This window comes from Hyposmocoma kahamanoa, unplaced genomic scaffold, assembly GCF_003589595.1.
Source record: "Hyposmocoma kahamanoa isolate Upper Pololo Valley unplaced genomic scaffold, ASM358959v1 88, whole genome shotgun sequence".
NCBI lineage: Eukaryota > Metazoa > Arthropoda > Insecta > Lepidoptera > Cosmopterigidae > Hyposmocoma > Hyposmocoma kahamanoa.
Genome location: NW_020654466.1, coordinates 14,485,869 through 14,498,542, shown reverse-complemented (window position 1 = coordinate 14,498,542; position 12,674 = coordinate 14,485,869). Strand labels below are relative to the sequence as shown.

Genomic DNA, 12,674 nt, shown 5'->3' with positions numbered 1-12,674 from the left:
CTATGCGTACTTTATACAGTCGTTGTGCCTGTTTTCGTTCTGAGGGCAGAAATGTAAAACCAGGTCACCACTAATTTTAAATGAATGACCCAAAAATGTTACGGCCCGTGTAACATAGCAGACATAATGTATATGGCCCGAAGGAAAAAAAGTTCGAGCATTTTTGACACAAGGTAGTTGAGCACTATATTCGGTGATTATCATTATAAGCTGTCTACGCAAGAGGCCTGCAGCTGTATGAGACGCTATTATAGCTAAGTCATTAACCCGTCTGTCTTTTAGTTCTTAAACTCATGAAGTCTTATAACAGTTGTTGCAAAGATGTTAGCAGACTGCAAGCAGTCATTCATTACGATTAACTACACGCAGTTATCTAAAGTCGGATCCGAGAGCATGCACAAACTTTCGTAGAGTATATATGACTTTTCATAATGCATAACTAAAACTATCAATCCAGCACTTATCCATCATACTACTGTACATTCAGTTTAGTGCTGGATGTAGACCTCTCCTAAGTCTCACAAACGATAATTATAATTATTTTTTGGGAAATTGCAATAAATAAATCTATTATTTAATTTCAAACATAAACACTAAATGTTATGTTACTTCATTAGTTTATTTATAATATATTGCACTGGAAACAACAATTTACAAAAATTATGGAAAATATGCAGACACTGGTGTCGCTCGGTATGTTGAACCTCGGGCAGATTTCTTCTCTCTGTAATCGACTTTAGGCAGGTCAATATTTTTATTTTCTTTTCCGTTTTGGCTTTGGGTTTCTGAAGTCTTACTTTTGGTAGCATCTGCAATATAAATTAATAATAATAATAATAACGCACACATTCAACATAGCCCCGCACTAGGGAAACCCTGAGTCACGGGTGCCATGGACACACACATAGACAGCCACAAGTTACACCAACACTCACGAGATAAATAAATGTAGGCCAAATAAACATTTCCCCCGAACCTGGGACCGAAGCGTGGCAGTCCGGCATGGTAACCGTTCGGCCACAGAGGTAGTCTTAGCAATTGATGTTTGATGAACGGTAAGTATTAACAACGTAAGGTTAAATTTTCAACAAAGTATTTAACAGAGAGAAATCCGTTATACCATGGACCAATACTCAAGAGGATTGCTAATCGCCATCAGCATCGCAGCGTCTTATATCTAGATGGCCAGGGCCATCTATCGATCAGGATCGATAGCATGGAAGTAGTTTAAATTATATAAATGGCTGTGGATATCAACTAATTCTTCTTTAATATGAAATACAAGTAATTAGTCAGTGCACTATAAGTTTCCGAAATTGGCCATTTACATAAACAATATTTAAAAAGTAATTAGAACCGTGTTTCATCTGACTGTCACTTGTTTTTACATTGTGGCGTCATTTTAGATATTTGTTGTCTACATCACCATGGCTTTAACTCGTGAAAATTTTCGTAGTATGATTTTCTACGACTTTAAGCGTAACTGAACGGCTCAGCGGAGCTTCGCTCGGCTTCAAACTCCTTTTGGCGATGAAGCATCATGCAAGACGACTATTTGTAGCTGATTTGCAGAATTCAAACGCGGTCGTGTGAATCTCAGTGACGAACTTCGTGATGGTCGCCCGTCCACTGTTGTGAACAACAAAAACATCGATGCTGTGCGCTGTATGATCAAAACAGACAGGCATGTGTCATACCATGAGAATCGGGCATTTTTAGGCATAGGCATGAGTCAAATACAATCAATTCTACACAAACATTTGGGTGTGAAAAAGCTGTGCTTTCGGTGGATCCCATACAATTTGACTGAGGCTTAAAAAACGGGTCGCGTCACTTGGTGCAATGCCATGCTTATCAGATTCAACGAAGGGGCGTCAAATTTGGTGTGGGACATAGTAACAGGTGACGAAACATGGATTTATATTTACGATCCCAAAACAAAGCCGCAATCGAGCGTATGGGTCTTTCGAGATGAGCCGAAACCAACCAAAGTGGCGCGCGTGCAAAGTGCCTCTAAGCGGATGATTGCTTCTTTTTTTAATAAAACTGGACACGTGGCTACTGTGGCTTTGGAGAATCGTTGTACCGTGAATAGTGATTGGTACGCGACCATTTGTTTGCCGGAAGTTATTGACAAACTTCGTAAAAATAACCGTAAACGCCGTATCTTGCACCACGATAATGCCAGTTCTCACACGGCAAGACAGACAAATGAATTTTTGAAGGTGAACAACGTTGACCTTATGAGCCATCCCGCGTACAGTCCCGACCTGGCACCTTGTGACTTTTATTTATTTCTAAAAATTAGGAACCAGTTACGCGGTCAACGATTTTCATCACCTGAAGAGGCTGCCGAAGAGTATGAAAAATATGTTTCAGAGATTGTCACGGAGGAGTGGCATAAATGTTTACAAAATTGGTTCATTCGTATGAAAAAGTGCATTAACGCCAACGGAGAATATTTTAAGAAACAATAAATTCATTTCTGACCATTTATAGTATTTTTTCTTATTCATTCCATAAAGATATAGCGCGCCTCACGCATAGCCTTGATGGGTTGTGGCTTGTCAATGTAAAACAAAATCTAGTGCCAAAAACCAATACGTACTGAATACCCGACTACGCTGTCCTGTATCGCGATTAGCAGTCCTCTCGAGTTATTTGTCCCTGGTTATATATAAACTATTTAGAAGCGGATATACGGTGGAGAAATGTGTTATACAAATATGTATGTATGAAAGAGACTCCGCGGTTGATCACCTAGCCGATGGAGTGACCAAGTGACTGCCCTCACTGGCCTTCCTAAAACAACTGCCATGAGAGAGGCCGAAGACAGAACCAGATGGAAGAAAATCGTCCATAATGTCTCCATAACCTTTCGGGGACACGACCTTCAGCAATGAAGATAACGACTAAGAAGATGCATATGTATCACAGGATAGGTATCCTTATTAGGTAATAGTGCTATTAACTGCATGTAACATAATGATCTATCCGCACGTCGTGGGTCGTTTGTTATCAACAGACAAAAAAATAATCACAACTGTCTTTCTTTTCTGTTTTCTTTACAGTTCTAGACATTTGCGGGCACAAAATTTTACAAATAAATACTTTTCCCGTAGACTTAACATGGTGACCTTTGACCTCAATAATCTCAGGGTGATAAGTGAAAAATCAAAATTTGGGCTTGGACATGACCTGCAAAATTTTATTTTTAATACTAGTTTTAAATTTCATGCACATTAGTTGAGGAACGACCGAATATTTTTCTTCAGATAACATATCATAGTCACGGAAGAAAGCATTTATGTGGTCTGTGATCACAGTGAACACTATAAAAGTTTCGCTCGTTCGGATCGCTGCGCTTCAAGCATAGAGTCAATAGTACAAACCTTTACTTTTAATTTTGTTGTCATCAATTGCTGGTTGTAGGTATTTAGGGTCAAGTCCCATTTTCGTCTTTTTTTCTTGAGATTGTGGTTGAGGACTATCCTCTATATTTGACCTGTGAATAAAAAAACTATATTTACTCATATTATTATTAAATTGTTATGCACATGCATATAGTAAAGGTGGAGAATTCAGATTTGGATCCTGATTTGAAGAGAAAAAGCAGAATTTTTGGGAACAATTGACATCGAGCTTAATGGCTACCGCCATTATTTCAGTGGCCAGAAGTAAATTGTTAGTCATTAAATAATTGCTTACAACTTAGAGGTGGCGTAAAAGTTGATAGAATCATCAGATGAATTAACCATATTACTCCTACAAGGTAGAAAATAAGGTGTAGAACTGCTTGTGGTAGGGTTATCGGTTGAACTTTTACTGCGTAAAGCGTCTGTCGGTGCCGAATTGGTTTCCAATTTCTTGTGTAGCCATTGGATTACTGAAAACAGATACAATGTGATAGTATACTTCAGAAAACTCTTGCCTCCTACATTGGAGGAGCTGGGAGGGCTTATGCCATTGAGCCTTTTTGAACCATGTGCTGTTCAGTTTACAAATGATTATTAAAATTAAACTGTATGTCAGAACAACTTCACAATTGATGATATGTTAAGTTCCCAAGCTGCGTTGGGCCAACGTGGTGGATTATTATTTATTTAAACACTTTATTGTAGCACAAAGTAACTTACAAATTTTCAGAAACAAGTTAAATATTTGTGTACAAAGGCGAGCTTATCCCATAAAGAGATTTCTTCCAAATAACCTTTGAAAATCTGAGAGGAACGTTGGTTTTTGGGGTAGCACTAAAAATAGATAAGTAAAGAAATAGAATATACTATACTCAATAAATACACAGATAAATTTATTATATCAAATGTACATACGAATACATTATATTAAGTAATGTTGATACATTAATACATACAAAGTCTATAATAAAATGAATGCATAAAATAAAACTATAAATAAATATATAAAATGTAAATAAATATTTCATAAGCTCTAACATGTGGAGTTTGAACAATCCCAAAACTTCAAAAGAGCACCCTTGAAAACCCGAACCGAAGGCGATTGTGACCTCGACCGGGAGAAGGTTCCACATACGGGCTGCATTTACTGTGAATTAATCCGAATATTTTTGGGAACTGTGTTGTGGAAGGACGAGGGATAAATTGGTGCCAGAACGCAGGCGGTCACCCATAGCCTGACGCTATTGAAAGCACTCACGTAGATAGCTAGGTGAAGTGGGATGGAACAGGATTTTATAGAGGAAGATTAAAATGTGAGCATTTCTACGTAAACGAATAGGCAACAACTTCAACTCATCTCTAAACTTGGAAATGTGGTCGTACTTTTTCAATCCAAACATAAATCTGATATATTGATTTTGCAGCCGCTCCAATTTATTAAGAAGGTCCTCCGAATGCCCAAATTTTTACCTGAAGTGGAAAAAGGAATAATGGTGTTATATATAGTATAGAGATGGAAAGAAGACGTGTGTGATGATGTAATTCCACCAATAAAGACTGAGAAAAGTATAGGAAATAAAACCCCACCCTGCGGATTGCCAGCCGTAAGGCTACACCAGTCCGAGTGCATGTCACCGGTCTTTACGAGTTGGGAACGACCAACTAATACGAACGAAACCAGGATTCGGCTAAGGGAGGTAGATTTAAAGTTCTGATCACAGCAAGAAGCAAATTAAAATCAACAGTACTGAATGCACTGCTGAAATCTAATAAAGTGAGGACAGTAACTTTTTTATTTTCTATATTCAGACGAATGTCGTCAGTGATTTATCACCAGAGCAGAAACCGTGCTATGGCCCACTCGAAAACCAGACTGCAGATGGTTGAAAATATCGTAACGTCGGAGGTGGTTAGTGAGTCGCTTATGGATATAGTGCTCAAGAATTTTGGAGAATATAGGAAGTATGGAGGTAATGGGAGAAAGAAGAAGGATTTGATTTTTTAGAGAGAGGAATTACATGGGCTTGTTTCCATTCAGTAGGAAACACACCTCATCTGCCGTCGTAACCTTCTTAAAATCAAAAGAGTCTGAAGCAAGACAAAGTGCACTGGCCAGGACAGATAAAGTTCTAGATTTTATGATAGAATCTAAACATACTGGGGAAGATGCATACACATAGTAGTCGTTCAGCACGTTAAGATCGACATTAAAGGGAAAGACATAAGCAGCTTTACCCATACCCAGAGACTTCAAATATTTCCACATCTTAGTAGGCATTATGGTTGAATCCCACTAACGCGTGCTGTTGAGCAGGGCCGAAGTCTTAGGGCGCCTTCAAATTAGATTACTACTACTACTAATTTTCATACAACAATGTTTAGAAGCGCAGCTGCAGCGTCCTTGTCGTGACACGCACGCGCTACTTTTGCAGTCACAATTAGTGAACTAAGAATTGCTGAAACGCTAATTTGAAGGCGCCCTTAGAGTGCGATGGTAGTCAGAGTTAATATACAAGCATCTGAATTTTTTTTCTTAGATGTGTATGTAACATAATTATATTAAACTTCTCACCCATATTATTATTTTTTATAGTTTCATCACGATCTTTAAGCGCTTTGTCATTGATTTCGTATTTTTCTTTCAAATTTTCCAGCTCAGTCGTTAATTTATCCATGTTTTGTTTAGTGGCAGCCACTTCAGATTTGAGATCCTCTATTTCTTTTGTGTTTCGCTCTATCACTTTCTCTTGTTCCAGAGCAATTGCAGTTCTACATAAAAGCTGTAAACAATTCCTATCAATTTGAACCATTCTTTCATCACGCCAAAAAATTAGAGTTCTGTCAAGCTAGTGAATTCCTATACATAGATGTATATACCAGGATCTAATGATAAATGGGATAATTGAAAATTGAAGTTCGCACCACACACATGGTATAATTGGAATGGAACATACTTGATAGTCGCGCGTTTTTACGATTGTGACAAGTGACATAATAATATACTTTATCAGTCATCACAAGTAAATATCTATAAAAGTATTACGTTTCTTTGCATTACCACTTTTTGATATGCATATATACAATAAACTTTAAGCAAAAGCAAATCAGAGACGCCAAATTTAGATTGCCAAGTGAAATATTATTTTTCTATTTAGTGTCATGAAATTCTGGTAGATATTTAGGGGCTCACGAATTACTTTTTGGTCCCGGAAAGTAACATTAAGTTAATAACAATATCAAAAAATAAATTTAATGGTTACTTTATTTTTTGATATTGTTATTAAAAGATTTAGTTATTTTAAATAGTACATCTATTCTTTGTCCAAAAACTCTACGACCCAAGATATTGAGACCTTTTCTTTAACTTCAATGAGTTCAGTGTTCTGCTTTGATATGATCTGGTTCGCCTTCAGTAGCTGTTCAGATGTGGAATGAGCTGCGTCGTTGCTCTTCGCCACGAGAGATTCACTGAATGCCAAGCGCTCTTCCAAACTAGCCTGGCAGATATATAATTAAAACTGTGTTAGTTGTGTAAAATATGGTACGAGATAGCGGTAATATTTGCTTATACAAGAGTGACATGCAAGTTTCACTAATGAGTGACGGAAAAATACACTTCACAAGTTACTTACTTTTTCTTTTTTAGCTAATTGTAGAGAATTGTTTAAATCCTTTATAGTCTCAGAACTTTCTTTGACATTCTGTAAGAAAGAATTATGTTAAAATATTCTGTATCTTCAAATATACAATACAAAATATTGGAACAATCAGAAAGTTATAATTACCTACACTAAAACTAAAGTTTAAAATGTAAAATATAGAATCGAGTTTTACATAGAATATAGTGTGTAGGGCACGCACTGTACAAACTTTAAGGGGGTGTTTATCGTAATTTACATATGTGGATTACCGAAAACCCTCATGCAGTGAGACCATCCTCATTCCAGCATGAGTTTTCTGTCAACGTTTGGGCTGGTATTATTAATAACCAATTAGTTGGATCGGTGGAGTTGCCGGAAAGATTAAATGTCCCAAGATTTTTGGAATTTTTAAGGACAGAGTTTGTGGAATTACTCTCAGAATTGCCAATCGCACGTCTCCGAGGAATGTGGTTGCAGATGGATGAAGCCCCGGCTCATTTCGCCACAGCTGTGAGACAGCACTTGAATGAAAATTATCCACAGTGGATTGGAAGAGGCGGCACTGTTGCGTGGCCTCCGCGTAGTCCGGATTTAACTCCATTAGATTTTTTTTTTTGGGTTGGATGAAACAAAAAGTTTATTTTAACCCAGTGAATACGAGAGAGGAGCTATCGGCGCGCATTCGTGAAGCTGCTGAAGAAATTCGTGCAAATCCCGAAATTTTATATCGGGCCACGCAGCAGGTGGGAATTCGGACAACAGCTTGCCTTCTAAATAGGGGGGACATTTTGAACACCTTTTATAATTTATGTGTTTCTTTTTTTTTTGTAAAATAAATAATCTAATATTTTTTACTGTTTTTTATTTCAAATTAACTTACTACATCTCAACACAAAACAATTTACTAGAAAGACTGTAAAATTTACTTATTTCGCTCTCGGAGACGTTATGTTGCAGAAGCTGTAACTTTTAGAATTGTGGACATAGGATTATGATTTTTGTCGTGTTTTTAAGAACAGCTGAAATACTTTAAAATTCATACATAAAAACAGTACCTTAATTTGGTTATTTTAGGATTAAATTATAAAAACTTAGTTTTTTTGGCAGTTTTTTTGGTAAAAATTTACATTCATTATTTTTATTAGGCAATCCCTCACTTTTTTATGTACATGACAGATATTTTATTCAATTGCCGCTAATCTTAGCTTTCCGAAAAAATATTTTTTATGTTCATACTGCTTTTACTTATCATAATATGATAATTTTAGACCAAACGTTTAGCAAACTAAGTATAAAAAATCAAAATGGCTGCCATTCCTAGGGAGTTGAGTTTTGACCCCACATGTATTAGTGTTTTTCACATAATATTGAATACTAAACACCCCCTCAAAGTTTGTACAGTGCGTGCCCTAACACACTGTATAAATAAATATTACCATCTCCAACTGCGCGCATTTCTTGTTAGCTTGGCTGTAGAGTTTATCTTTCTCCATGATTTCTCTATCTAAAGTTGCATACTTTGCTTTCAAAGTTGCTACTTCTATATGTGACTTCTGAACTTCAGCTTCTAGTAAAATGAGACGTTGTGATTTTTCACTGAAATTTGTAAAATTTTTTATTAAACTTCAGTAAGTCATGGTATATTTGTGGTACTGTATTAGTGTATTTAAACAATGCACAAAAATTTTATAATAGATATCCATGCATTACATTCACACCACAAAACATACTATTTAAATCAAGTGGCTAAACTGACGACCACATTAAATCATTCCAAAGTAATAATGCGACATCGTCATATAAGCTGTAATTAAAATTATTCTAATTACCTTATCTGGTTCTCTAACTGCCCTATACTATCTCTCAGCTGTTTACACATAGTGTTCAACTCTTCAATATATTTGTCTTTTCTGCTTATTGTGTCTTGAGAGGTTGCCAACTGTGCCTTGGTGTTCATTTCAAAGTTCTTTTGCCATTGTAATCTTTCCTGTAACACCATTCTTGTCATTTTATTTTTTTCCAACATACTTTTACACGAATGATTTATTTATATGATTAAATTAAGGAATTGACTACTTAATAATAATAATAACGCACACACTCAACATAGCCCCGCACTAGGGAAACCCTGTGTCGCGGGTGCCATGGACACACACATAGACGACCACAAATTACACCCAAACTCACGAGAGAAATAAATGTAGGTCATACAAATATTTCTCCCGGCCCGGGAATCGAACCTGGGACCTCTGCGTGGCAGTCCGGCATGGTAACCGTTCGGCCACGGAGGCAGTTAAATAACATGTGTACCAAATCACATGGTCAAGCAACAATTTGAGATAGGCATAAACTAATGTAACTTCCGCAGAAGCAGATGCTGATATTTGCAACAACCCTGATATGTAATGATGGGCTGTTTTCCGCAACTCTACGTCACAGCGCTAATTTTGCGTGTAGTGGGGGCAGGGTCCCTATCGTGCCACTCACGCTCCTTCAAGAATTTTTGCATCTTTTTCTAAATAGCTATTATTCACATATTACATACCTGGGTCAACCTCTCTCTCTCCATCCTCAGAGCCTCCTGCATCTCGGCTTCCTTTCTCAGTTTGTCTTCCTCCATTTTACTAATGGCAAGCGTCAGGTCACATACCTTACGTTCCAAGTTTATGCATTTGTCATTCAATAATGCTTCAGTACTCGATGTTGTCGTTTTTAGGGATGCTAAGGATTTCTATAAAAATGGAAATGTGGAGTGATTTTGCCATAAAAGATTAATAAAAATGGTTTTCTATGTGTATAGTTTTCACTTTGATTATTAAAGGTTGGCAAGTTTAAATTGATTCTTCATTCAGAGTTCAGTGTGATCACTGAAATTTGAAAACTGACTAAAATTACCTAAGCGTAGTTAACAATGATGAAAAAGAACAAAAAATAGTGACAATAACTTTACATGAATATCAGTATAACAATTTTATTGTTCATAGGTAGGAGGTTATTCAATTGAAATCAACAACAAAAGGACACTACAGGTCTTTTTAAGATACTCAGAGATACCTTTAAATTAAGAATAGTTTCAGCCATGTGTTGTTTGATATCATCATCTGTGGCAGGTCCCGTTTTCAATGATAAATGCACAAGCCTCTTAAATTCATTATGTTCTACTATTTCTAAGTAATATTGCAGTGGATTTGATTGTTGCATTATTAAAAACCTGAAATTGAAGGTTTTGTTTATGTATGGTATTAGCACAGATAATACAATACTATAGGTATTACTATTATCTATGTATTTATACATGTATGTCACAAATTTTGTTTTGTCACAAAGTTGGATTGTGGAAAAACTTCCATATATACATAGATTCTATTTTTCTGAATATCTTTCCAATATCGACTCCGGAGAGCGATCTTGTCATATCTCGAAAAATAGGATGTTACACCAGGGCCGAAAAACTATTTAAAAAAATTATTTCTCTTTAATTTCAATTAGTAGAAAGTCAATTTTAAAGTATAATGTATATTGTATATATACTAAAAATGACTATTGATTATTGACTATACATTAAAATTGACTTTCTAATTACTAATTCAAATTAAAGAGAAATAATTTTTTGAAATAGTTTTTCGGCCGTGGTTTAATGTTCTATTTTTACGAGATACAACAAAATTGTTTTCCGGCGTCGATATGTTTCCTATATTTTTGCTTTTTTCTGAAAAAAGGTGGACATTTGAAACTTTTCAGACTTTTTGACATTTGACTACCCATTGTTGGCTGTGCGTATGCTGTTGTCCATGTGTTGTTTTACAGCAAATTTTTGAAACAATTGAAGATTTTTTTAGGTCACATAAAATTATTTGTGAATTTTGTGTTGCTGAAGATTCTTTATTGTCAATTCTAAGTTATATAGTTGAATTTTTAATTCTTCTCTAAGCCAATCATTTGCAATACAATGTAGGTCCAAAAAGTACCACATTCTATACAAATACTATTGTTTTAAATATATTACATACACTATGGAATATTTATGTTGTACTTTATACTAGGCAGCATAGCATAGGAATCAGTATATTCTACATTTATTACCAGTAACATTCAATCATATGTAATTTAAAAAGACAAAACTTCATCCTAACATTATAATGACCATTCAATTCATTCAATTTGTTTATTATTGCATCATATGTACATAGCTTCAAATTTTATATTAAGCATACATAGAAAATATACAGGATTCACACTGTGCAGGAAACAGCAACATAGGATTGAGGCAGGTTGACACTATAGAAATATATCATCTAAATATTGTTGTAGTGTTTATTAGCTTTTATTAATTAATATTTTGCTTTTCAAGTTCCAAATTTAAAAGTTGGAATAGAGTTCATGGTTTCAGTAGAACAAAATTTTAGAAAAAAAAGGCACTAAATACAAAACATTGAATTGTTGCCATAGATCTACAGCATTGAGTTCATTTAACCAATACGATAGCAAATTAGTGTTATATTTTACGTACTCAGACAATTAAATCTTACATATTGTTTGAAGCACATTGTTGCAGCAGTCTCACAAGTTGGGCGGGAAAATTATCGAAGTCGATCAGAAGCCCTTGTTGTTTTTTCAAATCTTCGTAGTCAAAACGCGTAAGTGTGAGCACACACAAGAACGTTGGATCATCATCGTCAGACAACAATATTTTCTGCAATTAAAACGCTCGTAGCTTTAGCACAAAACCATTAAAATTTACGATGTAAGTAAACAAACTTACTAACCAAACTATCAGTCTCAAAAACTTTGTCAATCGTTACAGTAATGTCTTTCTTGCAGTCCTCAAAACCTCTTTTAAAAGCGACGTAATATTTGCCTTTGTGAAATGTTTTGCAAGACATATTTTTTCATAGATATCGAAAATAATAAACGTTTTATATTTGAGCAAACAAAACAACTGCAGCAACAAATTAAACTTCAATGTCAATTTGTCAATGTCAATTCAAAGCAGTGTTACTATTTTAAAAATTCGCTCAACCTGCCCGATACAAAACGAATCCCAACCTCGTGTTGGGTCGTACAATTTCAATTTTGAAAAAATCTTATTTAAAAAAAAAATATTTTTTCGGATATTGTTCAAAATTTTTTTCCACATTTGACGTTGACACATGTCAAAAGTTGAAGTTACTGAACGGTAATGATGGAGCCAACAAGATGGTGGTGATAGTCACAAACTAATAAGAGATACTACGGCGGTGGCGTGGTTGTTGGAGATTTTTCGTTGTTTTGTAATCATTTCAAGTTTCGTTTTTCTAATAAGTGGCTTTTTGCTATACAAGTTTATTTTATGATTCACGCTAAATAAAACTTCAACGTATAACATAATACATAACATTATGAGTGTTACACTAGGGTGCAGCAGATACATTATAAAAAATAAACCGTAGATGGGTTTTTCTTCGTCTACGGAATAAACAATGTATTTATTCACAGATATGGAACATCAGTTGGTTGATTCAAGGATGGAAAAAAAATAATGGTTGGTTTACACGAATGACATCTCAAGAATAAATTAAATCTTAGAGGATGGAAAAAAATAAAATAAAGAGTTAAATCCTTGATAAATGATATGATG

General features: G+C 35.3%; 1 protein-coding gene across 2 annotated transcripts; it reads right to left on the bottom strand.

The window, feature by feature from the left end:
* Nucleotides 1–660: 660 nt before the first annotated feature.
* LOC113235804 (spindle assembly abnormal protein 6 homolog) lies at nucleotides 661–11,993 on the bottom strand. 2 transcript variants are annotated; one of them, XM_026471710.1, is made up of 12 exons: nucleotides 11,824–11,993; nucleotides 11,587–11,750; nucleotides 10,112–10,268; nucleotides 9,603–9,788; nucleotides 8,887–9,044; nucleotides 8,494–8,653; nucleotides 7,049–7,117; nucleotides 6,770–6,913; nucleotides 5,989–6,196; nucleotides 3,709–3,886; nucleotides 3,393–3,505; nucleotides 661–809 (listed from the first exon to the last, which is right to left on the bottom strand). In XM_026471710.1, exons 1-12 carry the CDS (start codon nucleotides 11,938–11,940, stop codon nucleotides 661–663), a joined length of 1,803 nt encoding a protein of 600 aa, XP_026327495.1. In that variant the 5' UTR covers nucleotides 11,941–11,993. The 2 variants fall into 2 exon arrangements, with proteins under 2 accessions (XP_026327495.1, XP_026327493.1); XM_026471708.1 differs by lacking the exon at nucleotides 6,770–6,913.
* Nucleotides 11,994–12,674: the final 681 nt, after the last annotated feature.

What these genes read in the sequence shown, in the direction of transcription:
- LOC113235804 (XM_026471710.1), bottom strand. Translation starts at nt 11,940, where the DNA reads ATGTCTTGCAAAACATTTCACAAAGGCAAATATTACGTCGCTTTTAAA. An exon ending in CAATGTGCTTCAAACAATAT is followed by an intron (nt 10,269 to 11,586) that starts GTAAGATTTAAT and finishes CTTCAATTTCAG; the next exon opens with GTTTTTAATAATGCAACAAT. An exon ending in CAACAAAATTAAAAGTAAAG is followed by an intron (nt 810 to 3,392) that starts GTTTGTACTATT and finishes TTTATATTGCAG; the next exon opens with ATGCTACCAAAAGTAAGACT.